Source organism: Manis pentadactyla, chromosome 4 (genome assembly GCF_030020395.1).
Source record: "Manis pentadactyla isolate mManPen7 chromosome 4, mManPen7.hap1, whole genome shotgun sequence".
Lineage (NCBI taxonomy): Eukaryota > Metazoa > Chordata > Mammalia > Pholidota > Manidae > Manis > Manis pentadactyla.
This window is the reverse complement of record NC_080022.1, coordinates 178087054-178110535: the sequence shown is the minus strand read 5'-3', so window position 1 is coordinate 178110535 and position 23482 is coordinate 178087054. Positions and strand designations below refer to the sequence as shown.

The following is a 23482-nucleotide window of genomic DNA, read 5'->3' as shown; positions in this document are numbered from 1 at the left end:
TCTTGGGTCAGGTACCCTGCTGACCTTTCTTCTATTAAAGTTCTTATCACTCTATGGTATAAACTGCCAAACTTCTTGACTATCTTCCCAACCAGACTTAAAGGTCGTGTGGGAAGGTACTACACATTGCCTGACACTTGGTGGGAACTCAATATTTGTTGAATAAATCAATGTTTTCTCAGCTCATATGTGCAACATAAAACCTAGTGATAAGTAAGGCCTAATCAACTTAGTAAATGAATGGAAAGACAAATAAAATCTAATACTTTAATGTATCTGTTTAAGTATCCCATCACGAGACAAAACTTTTCCTAAACAATGCCTGTATAATAGTCCATTTTCAAATGTTACAACTGGAACATCTCATTACCCACATTTCTCAAAAAAACCTATAGAAGAATTTCTAAATGCTCTAAAGCCTAAATCTGGGTTGATTTTTTAAAAATCTGTTTTCATTTAAGAGGAAGAAAACATCTGAAACCACTAAGTTCTATTTTCTTACATTCCTATCACTTAAAAACAGCTGAACTGATTTTTCCTTTTTTTAAAAAAAATTTACTGGTTAGTAATAAAATTCTGAAAATAGAGACTCATGATGGAAAATCCACTCAAAGTAAACCATAGCAAGGCTATTATAAGTACATGATGTTTAGGTTCTAGCTACTTAATTTGTCTCACTGTTAAGAAATAAGAGTATTTTTCAATTAAACATATAATTTTACTCACTTCAAAGCTTCCTCAAATTTATGGATTTTCTTTTGAGCATCTTCTTTCTCTTTATCAAGTTCACTCTGCAAGTCATGAACCTGTCATGATAAAGGCTTGTAAAATTTACTAGAAGACAAGTGAAGTTTATTCAAAAGAAAAATATAAACAATGAAAGAGTAGTCTTAAATCCATTTTTAATATAAAATTATATTTTGATATTTCAAGATTGAGACTTGGTTAACCATAATTATATACTATACAATTATTTTAATACTATATACTTCTAATACCAATTTTCTGGTCAAAGTGAATAATCATTTGAATCTACCTGCATGTGGAGTCCCTAAAAAATAAACTGACATGTAATAAACTCAAAAAGAGAACAATCATTTTTGGATTTTTTTTAAATTACATATTAACTAAAAGGAAAGGAATCTCATGAGATTCAGGAGAATGCAATATAAATTGTGTCTATATTCCCCAAACACAAACAGGTTATGATGAAATAGGCTTCTCTTCTAGTACTGGGAATGATTTGCATAACCATTTACTGCATTTAGGAGGAAATATCCCCAACAGAGTATCTCTTACCTAAATATGGCATCCTTTGAGTTGGGAAAATGGCAGCATGAATAATGAGGGCTAAAAGAAAATTCTCACAGAAAACTGCTCATACGCAAATGCAGATAAATATACCCAGGTCAACATTATATGGGTAAAAAAATGGCAAAGGAAACTGGTCCAGCTGGAAGGAAAGGGGGGGATTAAAACAGCAGCAGCCATGCTTCCACATACACATGACAACTGAGGGTGCAGAGCCTTGCTGGTAGGTTGTGTCACTTAGGGAGTGGGGACACCAGCTATATATGTGAGGGTGAATGCGCACCGGTGGGTAGGTGGGGTGGGAGAGGAAGATCAAGAGCAAAACCAACAACACACACATGGTCACATGCACACCATCACACAATCACGCACACCAAGTCACACACAACACATAGTCACAAATCATTTAAAATACTTAATCAGTGCTAGCCAAAGATACCTGTAGTCAGGCATCTGTATTAGTTTGGATGGAGGTCTATACAACTCCAAAACCTATATTCTTTGACCTTTTCCTGGTATAATTCTCTTGTAGGTTTTCCCCTTGGTGTTTAGTAAAATAAATACATAAAATCAACTGTCTGCTTGTAAACTGAAAGGAGAGAGAAGAGGAATTTTCCACGAGAATATCAAAACCCTTCTCTGGCTGCTATGAGGGCAATCATGGTGAGAAAAACTGAGAAATAGAGAGGAACAGGAAGGGTGGTAGGAGGGCAGATTACCAGGAGAATTCACCCCTCAGCTCCTTATTTTAAATGGTAAAATTAAAATACCCCATAGATCCCGACTTCAGTAGGAGGAGAAGGAGCAACTAACCTGCCTTGCAAATTTTGGCCACTATATTTATTTTATTTTACATGGGGAAAGAAAAGTTTATTGTCCAAAAGTTTATGGAGTTCGCAATTAAAAGAACTATATTACTTATCTTGGATCCCTAGTGTGTATTACAGAGTGTGGCACATAGTAGGCAGGCTAAACTGGAATAAATACAGTAACAAAGCAACAGATCACCATTCCAACACTGATCTAGTCTCTTAAATATATAGAATCAAAGAATTAAAGTCCCAAAATTAAACTCAGAGATGACCTAATGCGGACATTTTGCAAATATGGGTTTTTATACCAGTAAAATCCTTTCTTGAAATAAAATCTTAAGTGGAAATCCAAACAGCAACTTAAGTGAAAATACCAAGAGAAGCAAATCTATTTTAGTGGAAGGTGGAGGGAATACAGTTGGGAAGGAAAGTTAATGGGAGAAACTGGTATCAATACAGCTAATACCTCAACAGTTACTTTTGATTGGTGTTGCTTCTTTGTACTTACCTACCCAACCCCCTCCATATCCACAACGCCTATCCAAACTTAGCTAATCTTTCTCTGTTAATCAAGTTTAAGTCTGTTATAAATATCATTGATTTAGCTTTTGGCCCAAATTATACATTTTATTCTTTCAAAGGGAGAGATTATTGAGTTTATCGCTGTCACTAAAATATTATTTACATAATTTTTCTTTATGCTTCCCGTTTTTTTATGTTCCCTTTTTATGTGGAATGTTTTTGTTCCAAACTCCTCCATGTTCTGATAGATTGACAGATGGATTCAGTTTTTAATTTAATCAATGATATATAAAGATTTCACAATTATTTTTAACCTATATTTCTCTAATATTCAACAAGTGAAAACAACCTTGTGTCCTCTCTCTTTAAATAAGAGCTTTGCACTTGTTTACTGCTCCTTCTCCTATCCATTTGAGTTTTCTTTTAAGTGTTCTGGGAATTTTGATCCAGAGAGCTATTTTAACATTGTTTTTTAACTTTACATCTCTTCTCTCAAGTTTTTTCTGACATTTGTATTGTTTTACATCATGTACATAATAAACATTTAAATTTATCTCTATTATAGTTAATTTTGGCATTTACCACTACTCCTTTTTTATTTTTGAGAATTTTTTGTTTTGTTTTGATTTGATTTTTGCTTACCCTTAGGCTAATTGAAGTGCATCATCCAATCATTTTGTTTTCAAAAAGATATATCTCTAAGGTTTTATATATCAAAAAATGTCATGCTGTTGCCTTCATACACAAAGGAAAGTGTGTGTCTAAGATTACTGAGTCATAATATTTAGCCTAAAAACAGCATATGTCACTCTACTGTTTTATGACATTTAAATTTGCAACCGAGAGGACTAGTCATCTGGCTTTTGCTCTCCTCTTGCTGTGACCTGGATACTTATAACAATTCTCTCTGTGCTGCAGTTGAAATGATTTTAATCTCTTTTTTGATTTTTGTCTGATACAGGGTAAATCTTCTAAGTTTGCCAACACAGACCTTTAGAAGCGTTTTCTTATATCTTTATTTTTGTGTTAATTTATTCTGAGCTCCCCACCAATCAGGAATACCAAGTATTGTATACTGATTTTCTGTTTTCTGTCTTAATATCTATCTCCTTTCTCAATTTTTTGTTGTTATCCTTCGCCCTTTTCCTTTGTGGTCTGAAAGACCATGTTTTGTCCTCCATATCACTGATGTGATTCTTCACATCTGTTCTACCCTAACCAGCTCCTATGTGGCTTTTAAATCTGCTGTTGTGATTTTAGGTCCTTTACAATCCTTCCCACGACAATTACATCCATGTTCTCTTCATCCTTTTACTTCATTATAGTATCTATTCCTCTTTCAGAGCTATCATATCTGCTGGTATTCTACTACGAGGTCCTTAATGTTTGCTTTTGGAGCTATACGTTTTCAAAAGAAACCCCTTTCACTAAGCCTTCTGTATAGTGCTGTCATTTCTTTTCTCTACAGTATTTTTCCACTGACCCCATTTTGGCTCTTTTATCCTACTCATTCTTAAACGGTATATTATCCATTCAGATTTGGTGCTTGACAAAAAATACAGGGGCCATAACCTTGCTTCTATTACATGTCTCCTGGTGTGGTCTCCTCGGAGCTGCAGACGAAATGCAGGTCCCAGGAAAACCCCTGCTGGACCTGGGGATTTCTGCTGAGGCATTTTTCTCCACACCTCACAACCTACTTCTCTGGTACTCGAAAAGATACATTACGTGGAAGACTACCAAGGAGCTGCTCTCAGAGTTATGGAGGGGTCAACAGTATTTTACATACTGGAGCTGTATCTTCAGAGCACTGTGCTGCCAGGGGTTCCCCTCCACTTTCTGCTAAGGTTTTTCCTGGGACTCAGAACTCTCTGCATGAAAGCAAAACTGAGATTCATCCCTCTAAGTGAAAACTTCAAAAGATTAGCCATTTTCTAGAAAAATCTACCTAAAATCACATGGTGATTATGAATGCAAGCTCTGGAGTCAAACTGCATGGGTTTCTCTCCCTACTCCTTCGCAAGTTACTTAACACTGCTCAGTGGCATCTTCTGAAAAATAGGGATGGTAACAGTGAGTATATAAAAAAAACTGTGATGAGTTAATAAGTTACTCCATGTAAAGCTCTTAAAACAACACTGGGAACATAATAGATGCTCAAATATGTTAAAAATTTTTACCTTCTCAGACTGAATACTCTATACACATTTTCTTGAAAACTCAAGGCCATTAAGAACACCCAAAATCACAGCATGCCATAATGCAGTAATTCCCATAATGCATAATTGCTCTTTCAGAAAATGGCCCCTCAATTGCTAAGAATTTTGAGTTCTTGTAAGTGCTTTTTATCACTCTCTAGTAAATCTTAACCTATGTCAAATTTTCAGCTGCCACTTCCTGAAGCTGGTCAGTATGCTAACTCAAGCACCTTGAGCTAATTTATTGCTTCTAAAACTATTAGAACCATTTCAAAGCAGGAATGGGACTATTTCGGTGGGAGAACGAAAGGCTTCCCTCTGAGTTATACATGCATGTTTGCCAATGCAGAGACTTCTGAGCTGAGGGTTCCTTAAAGCTAGAAGCTGTTCCTCATTTATTTTTATATCCCCAGCACCCAGCACAACCCACGACCCACACTAGGAGAGTCAGCGAATGGTGCCCTGGGTTTGTTTGCTCGCTCACTTGTTCTCACTTGAATATATTTGTATTGTAAGTTTAAGGGCCTTTGGGGATTGTATTTTTAGTTTTTGCCTGTATTTCAGAGTTGTGGGTGACAGACATAACGCTATTGTCAACCTTTCCTTTTCAATTACTAAAGGAAGTGGACTTAAGGAGAAAATGTGAGTTGATTTTCTTGCAATCATTTCCCAAATATACATTGTTAATACCAAGTGTATTTTAATTATTTAAATAAATTTAAATAATGAAAATACAAACCAGATAGCTTAAGATACAGAATATATTCTCAGACATGAATTTGTTGTAAATTACTAATTTAAGCAGACACAAGCACATTTAAATGTATATTTACTCGCTTACAACCCAAGAATTTAAGTAATCAAGAAATTTATACAAGTACTTGTATAACTAAGAATGAGTATGTATATATGTAGACTTGTCTGTGTAAGGAAATAGGTATTCCATGGCAGACATCAGAGCATAAGAAAAGCACTGAACTGCTGCTGACCCATACATCACTTATCTTGATGACCCCACTGTGTCTCCTAACCACTCTAACCTCTGTTTCTCAATATGGAAAACATGGAGCGTTTGGCTGCATGACTTCTACAGTTACAATGCACAATTTCATTTTTTATAGCCTCATTCAAGGTCCTTCTTTAAGGTCCTCTTAAAGAAAATCATGCCAGTAGTGCTTGGAAAATACTACACGGTATGTTATATGTTAAGCTGTGGAAATTTTAAATTATTTTTAACCTAATTAAAAAGAATTATGTAATTGCTAAACACTGGAAATAACTATTTGTAATGATTTTGAACTGCAGTTACATCAGAATTATTATAAGTAGATATTACAATTCTAGCACATTTTAGAATATACATGCTTAACATCTGTCTCATGAACTTCTTGAAGTAAACAGCACCATCTTTTACTCTCTGGTGCCTGCTGGGAAAACAAGCAATAGGTTGTTTGTAGGAGGCAGGTGTTTCCTTGCTAGTAAAATCATTTAGCCTAACCATTTCCTGATTTAGCAGATTAGGACACTTCATTAAACAATGACATTTAGTTTTACTACCTATTATTTGTTTGATGTTCAAAGATCTTAAGAGCAAGCAATAGCCACTAGAGATCAATAAAGACCATTAGATAATGTGTGCACTTATATTAGGGACAGCATCTAATGCTGTTTCCCTTACCTCAAAGACAAGCCAGAATCTCTCATGCTGCTTTCTTATTGGCATGAGGAAATAATATCATTCAGATGGCATTTCCTCCTCCTGAACTGATATTCAGAACTAAGTTTTTATACCAAAAGTTATTGAATGTGCTCACCTGTAATGCTGTCTACCAAACAAAACCCCTATACATCCCATTTAGCTATCTAGTTACACAGTCCAGAGTCATGTAAGATTTACGTCAGCTCTCTGAGCAGTCAAAAAGGCTATTCCCTGAGGCGGGTACAAAACATCAAATCTTCAAGGACTGAGATCACAGCAGGTTTAATAAAGAAAGAAGAAAAGACGTAAATTTAAAAGGAGATTATAGAATTAACTGTAAAACAAAAAGTGACATGCTGAGCAAGATTTTCTTCCAACATAAATAATGCTAGAACATATGCAATATGAAGAATTACACCTATTTTCCTTTTAAAGATTGCTATTATTTTAAACACATCTTATTTATATTGATAACAATGAATATGCTTTAACTAGTTAAATTATTAAAAAACTAGGCCAATTGATACCTCTTGGAAACGGAAAAGCTGTAGTTAAAAAAACAATGCCTAGTAAAAGGGATTTAGGTCTCTCCCTGAAGTGAAATAAGCAGGAATGGTCAGAAGGTTAATGGATAAGGAATGAACTGGGGCCTAACGTTCTGTTTCTTGTGTGTGTCCAGAAGGCAGAGGGGCTGATTCAGAAATCTTAGTTCACTTAGTGGCTAACTAGTGAAGACAGTGGTAGAAGAAAGACTATCTGTCCAGCTCTATCTCGGTATCTAACAGTCCTCAGTAGGGCTTAAAGGAATTCGGGATAGGAGTGCGTTCATCTAAAATCAGTCAGTGTGCATCTTTCCCCTTGCTCCAGCCCCTCTCTCTGTCTCACAGGTATGCAGATACCATCTCTCAGGAAGAGGACTGACCACAGAAGATAACGGAGTGGGAGGCCAAGAAGCTGTTCCTTATGGACAGGAAGCCAGATATCTGCTCAAAGAATGAAGTGTGGACTAACAAGTACACCCAGAGGATGCAGACGCCTTACACAGTGGGGAGCAAGGCTTACAATGACGTATGGTGTTCTTTTTGGTAAGCTGCATGGCTCAACAGTAGAAACTGATATAATTCTTTATTTCAGTGAAAGCAATATTTCCCTCTTCTGTTGAGATACCATTTTGTGGACATGAAACATATTTAAAACCTTGCATTGAGCTGTATTAAAACGGCAGCCAAAAAAATATCTTCAGCAATAAAGAAAATTTATTACAATTTTAAAGAGAATATATTCAAGTCAATTTATACCAGTAGAAACAATGACTTTTCCAAATGACAGAACATTCTTCTTCCTAAACACTAAGCTCCTGGAGGGCAGAATCTATGTCTAATTCACCCTCAACCCTTCTCCCCTCCTACTACCTAGTAGGATTCCTTGGCCAATAAAAGCATTGAATAAATATCTGCTGAGTGACCATATGGATAGATAAAGATGTCACGTTACAAAATGTTTTAAGGATTTTGTGTTTAATATATATGTATGTAACTGTTGAAGAGTTAACCTTTTTTTCAGTATCTATTATGTGTGTATTTCACAAGTTGATCAATTTGGTAAATGTTTGAATGGTAAATAATTACAAAGCAGCAACAAAATCTTTGCTATTTCAACTATTCATTTACTTCCCATGTTATATAGAAAATGACTCAAAACTGAACTTTAAAATTCATAAACCTAATAGAACTCTGCACTTTATTGCAGAAGGTGTTAACAGTGTGTCACTTAACCCCCAATTATTACTGATAGCAGAGATACTGGCATATATCAGTAGATATATTCACTAGTCTGAGTGACAGGAAACAATAATCAATTTTTAAGTATTAGATAATTCTTTAATTCTTTTGTTGTTTCATATTCTTTGCTTTAAATATTTAGAGTTTTAGAGTTTTTGTTAGGCATACAATACAACAAACTAAAAAATAACTCTCATCAATTGTATATTTTTAAACTGGTAGAAAGAAAATATAATTTCAAAGTGTTATTACAAGAGATTAATATAAATATTCTTCACTCATTAAATATGACCTATGAATGATGTTTAAATGTTGATATAATTAATAAAGAAGCTATTTATGAACATGAAAAATAAAGAAGCAAAATTTGATTACTAGCTAGTTGAAATAAACTTAAAAAATTATTCTTTAAGGGCTAGAATGCATGGCTTAATAAAAATCAGCCCTCATTCTTAACTGCCTCCTTTGCTATTTTAAATGTGTTATACTTTTCCACAAAACATATTACCTTTTTTTCATAGGTGCATTTTAAATGACTTTTCTCCATTTGAAACTTATTTTCTTGATCCTGTGAATAATAAATACTCATTTTTATTACATTTAAAATTGCTACCAGCCAATAAAATTCATAATCTCATAAAATAAATCAGTCTACTTGATGACAAATTTGACTTGTTTTGCATATTATTAAAAGAGCCCTACCTGTCCAATTTTCTATATGACTAATAGAAATATGAGTAGTTTCATGTTAGAGGTCATAAAACATTAGTTTTCTGAAGATGTTACTACTCTCAAAAGTCCCTACTTTACAGTGGAAGAGAAACTTTCTGGCCCTTAGGATTAGGAGATTACTTAAAAATGACCAACTGAATCAATATGGGAATAGTAAATTCAAAGTTATATCATCTACCAGTTCTTAGTATTTTTTGACTACAAGGGAAAAGGAAAGATCTAAAAAGGTGAGAGAGAGTGCAAAATACTACAAAGATTGGTAGACAGTAATTTAAAGGAAGGAAATTATTTTAAAATAACAATATATTTAAATAAGATTTCTTTTTTAAACTAATCTCAAAAAGGCAGTTATTCAAATTAAAATAATTGTTCTTTACTCTCCAAATGCCGTTAGCATCTACTTTTGTTAAAATAAATAACATAAAAAATGATGCAATTCAATAAAATAATCAGAAATGACTACCTGGACTTTTTTTTAAATCAACTCTCATTTGTACATATAAATCAAGAAAAGCAAAGGTAAGTTATAGCCATTGTTCTTCTGTATGACAATATAGGACTCACCCTTAGTTGTTGCTTTCTTTGAAGTTCTAATTCCTGTAACTGTTGTTTTAATTGACAGATGTTCTGTTCTAATTCTTTAATCATACCAGATGCCTAAAAGGATTTTAAGAATAATAAAAGACAGAATATTCACTTTCGCACCATCCTAGAACTTGAAGTAAATTCACTTTTTTTCACCCTGAAGGTTTAATCAGAATTCATATTTATCTACAAATCTCAATGAAAAATATTTTTTAAAGTTCAGAAATTAAGTTTTTAAAATAAAAATTAAATTCTGCATAGTATTTATAAAGTTATGAAAATATAATACTGATGTAAAAATAATAGGTTTACAGATAACATTTAAAAATTTTTAAACCAAATCCACAGGAACATTTAACTCATGAAATATCAAGTAACTTACTACATTAGAATTATAGCTATGGGATACTCTTTGCAGAAAGTTTCAGTGATCTGACAAAAAGTTTGTAGGTGCCAATGAGGGTGATAGGAAAACTAACGCATAACCAAAATTTCAAAATAATAATAATAATAATGTATGTAGTTACTCTAAAAAGATGTATTATTAGCACAACTGAGCATTCCTTAAATTTTTTGTCTCCTCCATTAAAAACTTTGGTGCTTAGAAGGGTTAACTTATAGCAGAATTTGGTTTATTAAATATTTATGTTATGCTATATATTAGACAATTAGCATTTTCAGTATTTTAAATACCACTAAAAATTCTTGAAGTTTCAGTTATTTTAAGAATAAAGTAAAGGAGAGACTAATTGCAAATGCCAAGTAGTTAGCTTCTACATGGCTATCTGTGGCCATGTGCTGAATAAGTAAATAACTATTTTGCATGGCTGTATCTGCCAGCATATACAATACCTTAGAAGCTGAAAGAGCATGTTCCTTTTTCAGAAGGTTTATATCAGCACCATATTTGCTTTGTAATAGTTTCATGTTTTGCTCATAATCATTTACAAGGTGATCTTTCTCTTTATGCAGTGTGTTGCGCCTAAAAAAAACGAGAGAATAAAACATACTTCTAATATATTTAGAATAAGTCTCTAAAATGGAGTTTTTTAATCAACCAAATCCAAATGCATTCTATCAAATAAGTATCTGCATTTTTATCAACTGTTTTTAAACATTATGCTTCTTATTTTAAATGGGACTTTAAAAAATTAACAAATGGCAGTATTTAGGTTGGAAACCTCCCAAGGTTAAATGCACTAGGTGTGATTAATTCTGGCAGATAATTTTTAGACTTAGTATCAGTACTTTGCAGCCATACCAAATAGACATTTGACTTCAGACAATACCTTGCTTTTACTTCTTGTAATTCAGTACATGTTATCTGGTAACATCTTTCAAGTTCCAGTTTTTCTTGAACTAATTTCTGTCTCTGTAAATTACTGTTCTCTGCTTCCCCAGTCAACTGCTGGACACGGGCCTCCAGTTCTTTGACCATCTGGTTCTAAAAGCATAAGTCATTGTTAAGAAAGCCTCTGACTGACTTTATAACACTTCTGTATCAGTAACGACCTAAGAAAATACGTACCCTATTAGAGAAAAGACAACAGAAAACAAATGTATAATAAACCATGTTAATAAAAATCAAACCAACCGCTAAATTAACCAAGTCTTTAAAAAAAAAAAGACTGCTTTTTCCCATAAAACGAACACCATCATGTTTATATGCTTCAGCTATTCATTCATTCACTTAATGAATATTTACTGAATCTGGTACTATTCCAGGATATACTGTCATAGCAGTAAATAAGATAAAGTCCCTATCCTCAGGAAGGTTACATTCACTTTATGCAATTTAATAAATCCACATTTGTAGGTGAGTATTGAGGAGTGTTCCTTGCTCTTCAAGTTTAGAATATTTTTTAAATTATAAGAGCAATGTAATAACACATTGGAAAAGGAAACATATAACTCACATATTTTAATGCAAAGGTTAACACATAAGTGGCACAGGATATATATGTATAAATATATACATATTTATATATTTTATATCTATATAAAATATATAAATATTATACATATATAAAATAATCAGTAGGATGTGTGTGTGTGTGTATGTATATGTCTCTGAAGCCCACAAAATGGACAAAACCAGTCTCGTTGGCACTATCTGTGAAGACCAACCCAAGGTTAGGAAGTACTGGGGCTATGCCAAACAGAACACTCACTAGAAGGAGACAAAGACTGTAAGTTAATAAAGGGATTTCAGAATGAGAAAGAAGGACAGCAGTCAAGCTAGAGAGACAAGGTAAAAGATGAGTGAGAGTAACAGCAGAAGTGAGGTTTGGTTTGAGCAGGTTTAAAATAAAAAATAGGATGGCTCTAAGCATCTGTGTTTAACACCTGTGTTTGTAGCAGCTGGCATGGCTTTTGTGTAAGGACACTATTAAAGGTGACCCTGTTATGCAGATAAGCGTTACATGAAATAAGAAGGTACTTTCTGTATCAAGATCTATATTTATGGATCTTAATATTATATAAATACTTTGCACATACTGATGCCAACTTTCTGATTCAAGAAGCAAACTGTGTGATGACTGCAATTCATCTAATTATTTTTAAATTTTTTATTATTTACAGCATTTTCTTAACATTCATTGTGTCTTACACAAAATAAAGTAGGCATAAATACAATAAAACTTATAAAGCCTACAGACAAATATGAAATATATTAAGGACAACAATATTTGGCCAAAATAGTCTTTTTTTAAACCGAATGCAAAGAACTGAGGGGATTCAAAATAGTGGAGACCTCAAAATGGGATAAAAGATTTATTCAGGAAAAAAGATGATGATATTGAATCATATTTTGCAGGTTATAACAGACAGGGTAGAAAGGGAACTCAGGGGTATGTAACAGCAGGACCAGAAAGGAACAGGGACCTGGACAGTTAATGACGAACAGATTACCTTGGGTACAGAGATTATCTTCCAACATTGTGAACTCAAAGGTGGTACTTGCAAGACTAGGTCATAGTTCTTGAATGGACATGGCTTGTAAGCAGAAGTCATAACAGGCATTAGATTAGTAATTCAAGTTATTTAGCATGGGAAAATGGGACAAATTGTATTTGTGGAATATGGAACAGAGGAAACAGGGAGAACAATTAGCAGATCAATGTAAGAGTTCCAGAATGAGGCAACAACGGCCCGAACTCAAGTGGCAGCTGTGGAAACAGAAGGGAAGAGAGCAGACCCAAAAACATTTCAAAAAAGTAAATAGTATGATTTACTTACAGTAAATAAAGTATATTTACTTATAGATATGCTAATAGTATCATAAATCTTCCAGGCTCAAAATCTAATATGCCAAGAAAATTGGCATATTGAGAAATAAGAGAAAGTGCAAAGGTGTCTAAAATAATTTATCCATTTTATTGATAGATTGTACTCAGTGTTTGGTGACTAAACGTAATGTTGTTATGAGCACTTTCATACATGTTTTATGGTATAAATACACACTTATTTCTTCTAATTATACTCCCTGTAATGAAGTTGCTGAGTCCCAACTAATTTGAAAACTATGTCCATGCAAACACCTGCAAGGGAATGTTTATAACAGCTTTATTCATAATTGCAAAAAACTGATGTAGGAAAGATGTTCTTCAATAGGAAAATAGATAAATGAACTATGATATATCCATATAATTGAATGTTATTCAATAATAAAAAGAAATGAGTCATTAAGGTATAAAAAGACATGGAGAAACCTTAAATGTATAATTGCTTAATGAAAGAAGACAGTTTGGAAAGGCTATATACTGTATGATTCCAATTACATGACATTCTGGAAAAGATGAAACTATACAGATAGGAAAAAAGATCAGTGCTTACCAGGGAGTCTTAGAGGAGCAAGGGACGAATAGGATGAAGCACAGGGGCTTTTGAGAACACTGAATATTATGTTTGAAAAATATTATGTATGAAACTATAATGGTAGATACATAGTAAGAAGCATTTGTCAAAACCCATGGAATTTTAAAGCACAAAGAATAAATCTTATTTTTTGCAAATTTAAAAAATCATTTAGGAGTTTGGGAGATCCTAGGCAGAAAATACCTCACTGAAGGGATAGGGAAAAGGTGACGACCTAATTTGAAATCAGTGGAGTCTGTAAGACCAAAGGCAAAGGGAACTACATGAAAGCACTGTATTCTAGTTGATAAAGTTGGTTCTGATGGGAATATGGATTAACAACTCTGATCCTGGTATACATGAATTGAACAACTAAACAAATGGATGAAGAATGGTGGAAGTCAAGTTACCACTGTTGGCTGACAATTTACAGATACACAAGGACAGGAAGCTAAAATAATCCATGTAGTAATAGATTAGAATTACAGACATCAGTAAGAAATGATGTTTAGCTTAATATAGATATGGATATTTACATATAGAAATGTTTATAGATATGCATATACACTCCAGTTAGTATATACATATTCCCTTGTTCTATCAGGTAAAAAGGCAGTAAAATAAAATGGCACCCAAGTAGCAATGAGCACACCCAGCACACAGATCTTGGTTTCTAATACCTCTTTCTACATCATCCAATTGACTAGGATATGTCAAAGAGGCACAGGAGCCCACTGAAAGAGCTCCCAACATCCAAAGCTGGAACAATGTGAGCAACAAAATAAAGGAGTATTGGATTATAAAATAAATAATATCCCTGGGTTCATACTGATATAAATAAATGGTTGAAAAATTAATAAGTGAGGGAGAAGAGACAAATATCATGCAGAAAAACTCCAAATAATTTATAGATACTCCACCCTCAAGTATGGAGAGCATAACTCCCCACTTCTCAAGCAAAGGCTGCACATAGTAACTTCCTTCCAAGGAGGACAGTATGGGAAGATGGGGATTAACTTTACAATGGAAAATCTAACAAAAACCACTTGAGCCAGGGGATCAAGGTTAATATTGACAGTGATGAGCCTATAAAAGCATATGCTCGTGATATGATGTGATGAGAACAGCACTTTCCCTTTGTGATCTTACTGCCTCAACCAGTAACACCAGTCTAGTCATTAGCAAAACAGGAGACAAAATCCAACCGAGGGGTTATCTACAATATGTCTGACCAGTATTCCTTGAAATTGTCAAGGTCATGAAAAACAAGGAAAGTCTGAGTAACTCTAACACCCAAGAGGAACCTAAAAAGACATAACAACTAAATGTAATGTCATCTCCTGGATAAGATCCTGGAAAAGAATCTTTTCCAGGGACAATAGACAAAAATTCAGGAAAGCTGAAAAAATAATTAACTTTAGTCAATAATAATATAGTAATATTGATATATGTCTTATAACAAGTGTAAAATAATGTAAGATGTTACTAATAGGGGAAATTGGCTGTACAGTATAAGGGACTCTCTGAAATATCTTCTCAGATTTTCTGTAAACCCAAAAATGTTCTAAAAATAAAATACATTTTTTAAAAAATGATCATCTTATTTAAAATGATGAACTGATGCTATTTCAGGGTTTCTTTATAATCATGAAGCTGAAAGAAATGCTGGTGTCCTATAAAATGACAAATTCTAGCCATTTCAAAAAACAGACAAATTGCTCTATGAATTATTACATGTCACAACAACAGTAGTTAATAACAAAATATTTCAGGGATCTATGACCTTTTGATACCCTTTTAGGTTGGGGCTCTTAACCTGAAACAAATACATAAAAAGAATTCACAGTGTCAGGGAATTTGAATGGAAAAAAAGCTTATCTTATTTTCACTCCCCTAACTGACCTTCAGTGTTTCCCTTCAAGTATGGATATAGTTAAACCAAGATAGTAATAGCAGTACCTATGACTAACAGAAATCTCAGATATTTTTATAGTCTACTCCAGTGTTCGATAATAACTAAATACTGTTTATCCACATATTCATAAATAACAGTAGTTATTAGGCCCACTGCTAAATATTGATATTTATTATACTAGTTTAGAAACATATATATATATATTGCTTCATCGTGACTTTATTAGTTTTTAACAACTATAACTCAATAGAATTTCTTCTCTTTGTAATCTTAACATTTTATTAAATTTAAAAATATTATTCTGAGAAGAACTGCATTGATTTCATGAGACTGCCAGCAGGATCAATGGTACTGAAAAATGTAACAAATTCCACTAATAAAGCCTAATATCTCAATAAAGCCATCCATAGACTTGTCTAAATCCTGATATTAATAGAGTCCTGTATTTTACAGGTGTTAACTCTGCAAGCAGCTGATAATGTTGCTATCTTGTTCATATCTATAAGCTCAAAAATGAAATGTTTACATGTTTTAACTGAGTTTCACACAAGAAAATCCTTCCTAATGCCAAAGACGTAAGCCCAATAATCTATACCAGTGTCTACTTACAACAAGTGGCCCTGAAACAAAACAAGACTCAGCAAAAAAAGAAAAAACCCTGAAAGAACAACAAAACAGAGAAACTAATTCTCAGTGACAGTCTTGTCTTTCATCTTAAGCCATGCCTTGAACTCTACCTTGTTTAATTATTAAATCAGAAGCTGCTCAGCAAGATCTGTCTGGCTTTGATGATTCTTAAATTCAATCCTGCTGACAGACTCTGTCCATTTTTCTCTGTATTTACTATTACTTAGTGACAAGGTCTGAATGCTAATTTTTAAATTTAACTTTCATTAAAAATAAAATGAAGTTTCTCTGGAAGTGATCACCTCTTGACTCCAAAGTTTCAATTTTTTTATATTACAAATTTATAAAAATTAAAAATTCCACTATGAAAGATACTGCTTTCTTAATATTATTTAATTAACAAACTACAACAATGCAGTAAAGATTTTAGGCAATAAATATGTTTCACAAGTTTTAACTTTAAAATTACTTAATATATTTATGTTTGTGAAAATTTAGGATATCGAGAGAACAAAAATGTATTTCAGATAGAAATTTGGTTTCTGTTCATGACTTTGAATATTATAATTATGCTGCTATCCAGAAAAAAAAACTTGAATTTTTCCCCCAATAACCTGATCCACATTCACCCTTCTCTGTCTCACTGAACAGCATCATTATTTGCCAGTTCTCACCTCCAGATTGACATTCAAGTCCAAGCCAACCTCTTTTGCCTAGGCTACTGCAACAAACTCCTAATTGGTCTCTGTGCTCTCATTCTTGGCCCCCTACAGTTTATTCTCTGCATAAAGCCAGAGAGATTCTTTTCAAATATTAGTCAGGTGGAATCACTTCCATGTGCTCAACCCATTAAAACTTAAATACAAATATACTAAAAATTCACTGAATTATGTACTTCAAAATAGGTGAGTTTTATAGTCTATATATTATACTTCAATAAAGCTATTAAAAAAAAAGCTACTTACAATGGTCGACACAGCTTTCTCTGGTATGTCCCGACTACTTTTGCTTCCCCTACCGCTTTGCTCACAGCGTTCCATCACACTGCCCCCTTACTGTTCTCTAAACTTGCCCAATACATCCCGGTTTTAGAATCTTTGCACTGACTATGCCTGAAATGCTTTCCCTACGTTACCACTCAGCTTCCCTAAATGATTCCTCAGGTCTCTATGTAAATGTCCCACCTTCAAAAAGGCTTCCTGTGACTGCTTTCTCTGGAGTAGCACTCTCCTCCACTCTATTTCCTCACACCAGTGTTGTTCAATTATTTTTTAAAGTTATTATTATTATTACTATTATTATCATTATTACCTCCTTAATTAAGGAGCCTGTTAAGATATTCTCCTTCTAGTCATCCCCTCTCATCAAATTTTAGTACCACAGAGTTACTGCTCATAAACTGTGCTCACTGGAAGATCAAAAACCACTAAAATATCTAAGACTTTTATGCCAACAATCAATTTCTGTCCCTTTGAGGATGAAATCACCCTAATTTACAATGCATGTCTTACACTGACTTCTTTTTCTTCATAGCACTTATCACTACTGGACATTTGTAGCTAACTACTGGCTGTCACCCCCACGAAAACATGAACATTGTGGACAGGGACTTTTTGTTCTCCACTATGTCTTCAGTATCCACAGTAATGCCTGGCACATATTAGGTGCTCAGTAACTGTTTGTGGTATTATATGAGTAAATGTAATTCTGAAATACTGTTAACTTGCATAAGCCAAAATTTACTTAGCCTTTTCCATTTTGTACAGCATGCTACATTTTTGTTAATTTATACAGCTGTTATGAGCTTTATTGTGTGTCCCCCTTCAATAAATTCATATGTTGAAGTCCTAACTCTTCACTACCTCAAAATGTGACTGTGTTTGGAAGTAGGGTCTTAAAGAGGTAATTAAGTGAAAATGAGGTCACTAGGATGGGCCCAAATCCAATATGATTGGGTAAGAAGAGATTAGGAGACAAACATGAACAAAGGAAAAACACGTGAGGACACAGGAAGAACACATCATCTACAAGCCATGGAGAGAGGTCTCAGAAGAAACCACATCTATTGGCACCTTGATCTCAAACTTCTGACCTCAAGAACTATAAGAAAATTAATTTCTGTTATTTAAGCCACCCAATCTGTGGTATTTTGTTATGGCAGCCCTAGGAAACTAGTAATGACAACATAGTAATTGATGAGGAAATTATAATAAAGGAAAAGGACAGGTAAAATGAATTTGGGGTAAAACTTTGAGTCAAAAGTACATGCTAACCAATAACAGGGAATCAAAAAAGGAAATTAAGAAAGCAATCCCATTTAAATAGCATCAAAAAACAATACAATACTTAGGAATAGCTGTAATTAAGGGAATGACAACTTTACACTGAAAACTATGAAATGCTGCCAAAAAATATTTAAAAAGACATCAATAAATGGAAACATATCCCATATTCATGGATTGGAAAACAGAATTGTCAAATAGTCACTACCCCAAATGATCTACAGATTCAATGTAATCCCTTCAAAATTCCATTGATGTTAGAATAGAAAGAATAGAAAAATCCATCCTAAAACTCAAATAGAATCTCAAGGAACCCTGAATAGCCAAAATAATCTTTAAAAAAGAACAGCTGAAAGTCTGATACTTCCTGATTTTAAATCTTACTGCAAAGCCACAGTAATCATAACACTGTGGTACTGGTATAAACCAGTCTGTAGACCAATAGAATAGAATACAGAGCCCAGAAAGAAACTCATACATATATGGTCAAATGATATTTTACTAGGATGCTAAGACTATTCAATGGGGAAAGATAGTCTTTCAATGAAAAGTTTGGCAAACTGGGTATCCACTTGCAAAAGGACCCTTATACTATACACAAAAATTAACTAAAAATGGATCAAGGCCTAAACATAAGACCTAAGACTATAAAACTCATAAACAAAAACAGGGGAAAACCTTCATAACTTCATAACCTTGGATTTTGCTATGATTTCATGGATATGATACCAAAATCACAAGCAGCAAAATAAAAAATAGATAAAATGGACTACATCAATTTAAAACTTCTGTGCATCAATGGACACTATCAACAGAATGAAAAGGCAACCTGCATGATAGGGGAATGCATTTGCAAATCATATACCTGATAAGGGATTGACAATCTAGAATATATAAAGAACTCCTACAACTCAACAACAACAGCTTTCTGGGGCTCCTACCCTGAGGCTCACCCCTCTTTGCTATTTAAAGTATAATTGATCTATACATCTGCCAGCTTTTCCCTAATACATGTTAGAATAACTGATAAACCCAAAGGACATGAGCTCATGGTACAAAATAACTAGATACCTTCAGAAAACTATGAAAGCCAGCAATACATGTATATAAATAATATTATGTACCATAGTACAATGTATAACATATATACAATATACTAATATGTAAGATACAATATCCTGAAGGCAAATTATTAAAACAGATGGACCAAAAAAGATAAAGAATATATTAACAATGTGAAACAAATTATTTTTAAAGAAGAAGAAGGAAGAGGAGGGAAAGAACAACAATCAAAGGGAAATACTGGAATGAAAAGAATTGTTGAAATAAAAGTGTAATAGATACAACAAGCAGAAGGAAATCTACTAAAGAATTAATTGGTGAGAGTAAGGTCAGAATGGGAAACTATTCTAGGAGCAGAAGATAGGAAGAAAATATAAGGAGATAGAAAACATAAACCTAAGGGATAGGAAGGATAGATTTTTTTGAAAAAATAATGGAAAGAAATTTCTCTTAACTAAAGAAAAATGAAAAACACAGATTTAAAGGGCTCAAATAATGCCAAAAAAAACACATCTAGAGACATTACAGTGACATTTAACAAAGATAAAAAACAAAGATAAAAATCAAAGACACTGCAGATGTTCGAAACTGCTCATATCCTTTACATTAGGAAACCATCTTAGACCACACTTTTTTTCATGTTTATCTTTTAGTGTCACTGTATTGTCTTCTGGCATCAAATACTGAAATGAAGAAAACTATGGGTGGCTTACTATTTCTTCCTTCTAAGTGACCTGACTTTTTGTTGTTTTTTTCTTTGGGGAGGGGACTTAACAAGCTGGCCACTCAGAATTCCAAAGAGTCTCAAGGACTCCCCACGATATGCTCACCACACTTTGAGAACTGCTGTGGTATGAAATCTCAACTGTCTGATGTCTCCCGATCCAGAGACTTTCATTCTCTTTACAAACACCCTCATGTCTTCTGCTGAGGTGGGTGAGAGACAGTCCCACCCTTCATGAAGAGGGGAGGGTGACATAAAGAGCCAGTTTTTTTATTGTTAATTTTATCGTTAGAAAGAGTCTCATAATGGGACATTTAACACATACACAAAAGTAGAAGGAATAGTATACAATACACCACTCGTATCCATCACCCAAATTCAACATCTAGCTGCTTCTTCAACAAAGTTTCTACCAACCTAGGGTTTGAAACACCACTTGCACCCCCTCTTCCACAGTGACCAGTGCTGACAGGTCCAGAGTCTCCAGAAGGGCCATGGTATAACTCAGTTGGCTTCTTAGATCTCTTCAGTGATGATTTAGGGTTCTGCTTTACTGAACTGGCTAGGTCAGTGTCAAGTCATCCATCACCTTTCCAACTCCAAAAAGTCTATTTCTCTCACATTCTCTTTGTCCTTCTGGGTTTATACCTTTTTCTTTACCCTTTTACTATCAATTTTGTGGGAGGAAATGGAGGCCAACACTGTGTTTAGCCTGACATCTTCAAGCAAACATTGATTAACTTCTTGAATTGAGTATTTTCTCATTTATATGTCTGTCTTGATTATGATTCTGTTTGTTACATTTTCAAAGAAAACAGTAACAATTATTGAGCACTTATGTAACTTAATTTATGTATATAAACTTATTTAATATTTCCAACAACATATATTACACTATACTACTGTTATCCTATCCAATGAGGGAAATTAACATTTGAAAAGCTTACATTAAGGAGCTGGAATTTAAAACCAAGACCCTAATGCAGATTCCGAATCACTGCTGATCCTTTCTCCCATTTCTTTAACTCTGTGAGACAGTCCCTACAGCTGGTCTAGGGGTCTCCAAGACATGCATGGGTAACTGACTCTTGTTCATATTCCACAGCTTTAAATCCCAGGAGGTACCTGTATGCAGCCCGACCTAGATGGGCAGTCAGGTAAATATGGACTGGGCTCATGCCTGGGAATTAAGGCCCTAACACTCTGTGAGGTCACGTCATGCAGTAGGAACATGGCTGATGCGGTGCACTTCGCTTGCCTCAGATGTGAGAGCCCTGCTGCATGTGCCCATTAGCCTACCTGTTATGGTATATGTATTTTAGGAAATCAGCTGAGATTGTAAAAGGCTGAAGACTTTCACTCCCTCAGACCTATCCTCTGCAACTAGGTGGCACTAAGAGGCACTGTAGGGGATCCTCCGTCTTTCCTTGGAGTAACATGGTGACCTCCTTTCGCATCCTTTCTGGAAGGGAACTTGGGGGTTTACACATGTGATAACTATGTCTGGTCCCTCAGTCAAGAAGAATCTACTAAAAAAATCTTAGAGTGCGCACACTCTCCTATCTCCTCATTTGATTTCCTTCACATTAGCATTAAATATGATCAGATAACAAGCAAGTCTTCAGTTGAAAAAAAAGTGAAAAAAAAAACCAGAAAGAAAAGAAATAATCTTAACACAAACATTCAGTGAAAAAAACAAGAAAGACTTGTAAAGGCTTCTGGGGGTTAAAAAAACAGTGACACAAAAATTTCAGAATGAAATCCTATAGCTAATTTCAAGAGACTGTCCACTGTCACACATAAATCTGTACCAAGTAGTAAGTGAAGTGTTTTAATTCTATAACACATTAATTATGCACTGCACATCAGAGAAGCATGGGGTCACGGAGATTAAGGGGATAGTTTCTAAAAATGGCAAGAAAAGAAAAAAAAGACTTACTGTGGACTGCGTTTGTGCCATGTATTCACTCTCCATTTTATTCAGACGTACATTTGTGTCCTCGAGCAATTCTTGAATATTTTCAGTGTGCCTCTTTTGAAGATCAAACTTTTCCTTTTCCATTTCTGCTACAGCATTGTGGAGCTACACAGTGAATTCAATAATTGACTCTTTCACTGCTATTATAGAGTAGATTATCTTATGATTGAGGAAACAAATGTTTTCCTGCATTTCTCACTTATTCTTATGGTGACTCAAACAACAAAAGACCTAAAACTCATAAATAAACATTCAAAGTAATGATATCATATAAAAAGCATGATAAAGAAACCATTTATCTTTACTTTCTTGAACTGAAATTTTAAAGGGTAACAAATATTAAAGGGAATTATCTGCCTCAGGTAGAAACAGTAAATAAGTCAAATAGATATATGATGCCTTGGCTAAGTAATATGTATTAGCCTGAAATCAGAAAACAAGTATTTATAATATCGTTATTAATTAGGAATATTCTCTCTCTACATTTTCATCTCATTTGCATGAAATTTTGCACAAAAGTAGTGTTAAAAATGCTTTTTCCATCACCTTAACCATCAACAAGAAATTTTTTATCCATTCTATAATCTATACAAAAATGGACCAAAAGATGACACTTATAAATCAAACAGAAAAAGAGTTCTCTAAGGAGAACTGTGTACTATATGTCCTCATGTACACTGGTTTTTCTTTATAAAAATTATGTGTATATTACTTAAATGGATGAAGCTCTAAAATATCTATGTAGCTAAGGTAAAGAAACCAAGGTTCAATGGACAGTTTCTAAAGGGAGTCAAAAATATGTGCTCCCAGCCTTTTGTGGGCATTCCTTCACTTACCTTAATGGCAGTGGAATTCTGAGTTTAATTTCTGTCCCCTGCATCCATCCCCAGGCTCCCTCAATAGGTGGGGAGGGCAGGAGTCCAAAACAGTCAAAAAGATATATTTGTTGTCCATCCACAAGCAGTTAAGAAGCAAGGATATGGCACATGCATATAGATCGTTATTTGACTAGGAAGATATTGGAGTAACAGGGAAAACCCCGAGAGATGGTGGAAACTAGGAGAATGTAGGCAATAATTATGCTAATTATAGTTAAGGGTCCCAAGAACTTTTCTTTTAGTTTGTTGCTGAACAGGAAGAGTGAGGCTATACAGAAGACCCTTGAGTTTCACAAATTTAACTTATACAGTTTTGGCTATTTGTAAGTAGTTCCCCAAGCCCCTGATATGTTGTATTTGTATTTTTGCAAAAGTATTTTAAACCAGTGTTACGTCTGATACTCAAAAGTCACTTAGCTGGTCCATGAGTGTAGCCAAGCCCACAGCACCTATTTCAGGGCTGCTTCACAGCTGGTGACTGCCATGCATGGAACCACTTAGGATTCTGTGGTTAGACT

The 23482-nt window shown here is 34.1% G+C and overlaps 1 protein-coding gene across 6 annotated transcripts in view; it reads right to left on the bottom strand.

Annotated features, from left to right (window-relative positions):
- The window catches only part of CEP112 (centrosomal protein 112), a 405933-nt gene that overhangs the window by 281246 nt on the left and 101205 nt on the right, over positions 1-23482 (bottom strand). For all 6 annotated transcript variants that reach the window (XM_057501633.1, XM_057501632.1, XM_036899724.2 and 3 more), the window contains 6 exons: positions 22048-22191; positions 10930-11084; positions 10493-10622; positions 9620-9712; positions 8832-8891; positions 727-806 (listed from right to left, as the gene is read on the bottom strand). In XM_057501633.1, coding sequence (XP_057357616.1) covers positions 727-806; positions 8832-8891; positions 9620-9712; positions 10493-10622; positions 10930-11084; positions 22048-22191 — 662 coding nt within the window. The remainder of the gene's footprint in view (positions 1-726; positions 807-8831; positions 8892-9619; positions 9713-10492; positions 10623-10929; positions 11085-22047; positions 22192-23482) is intronic.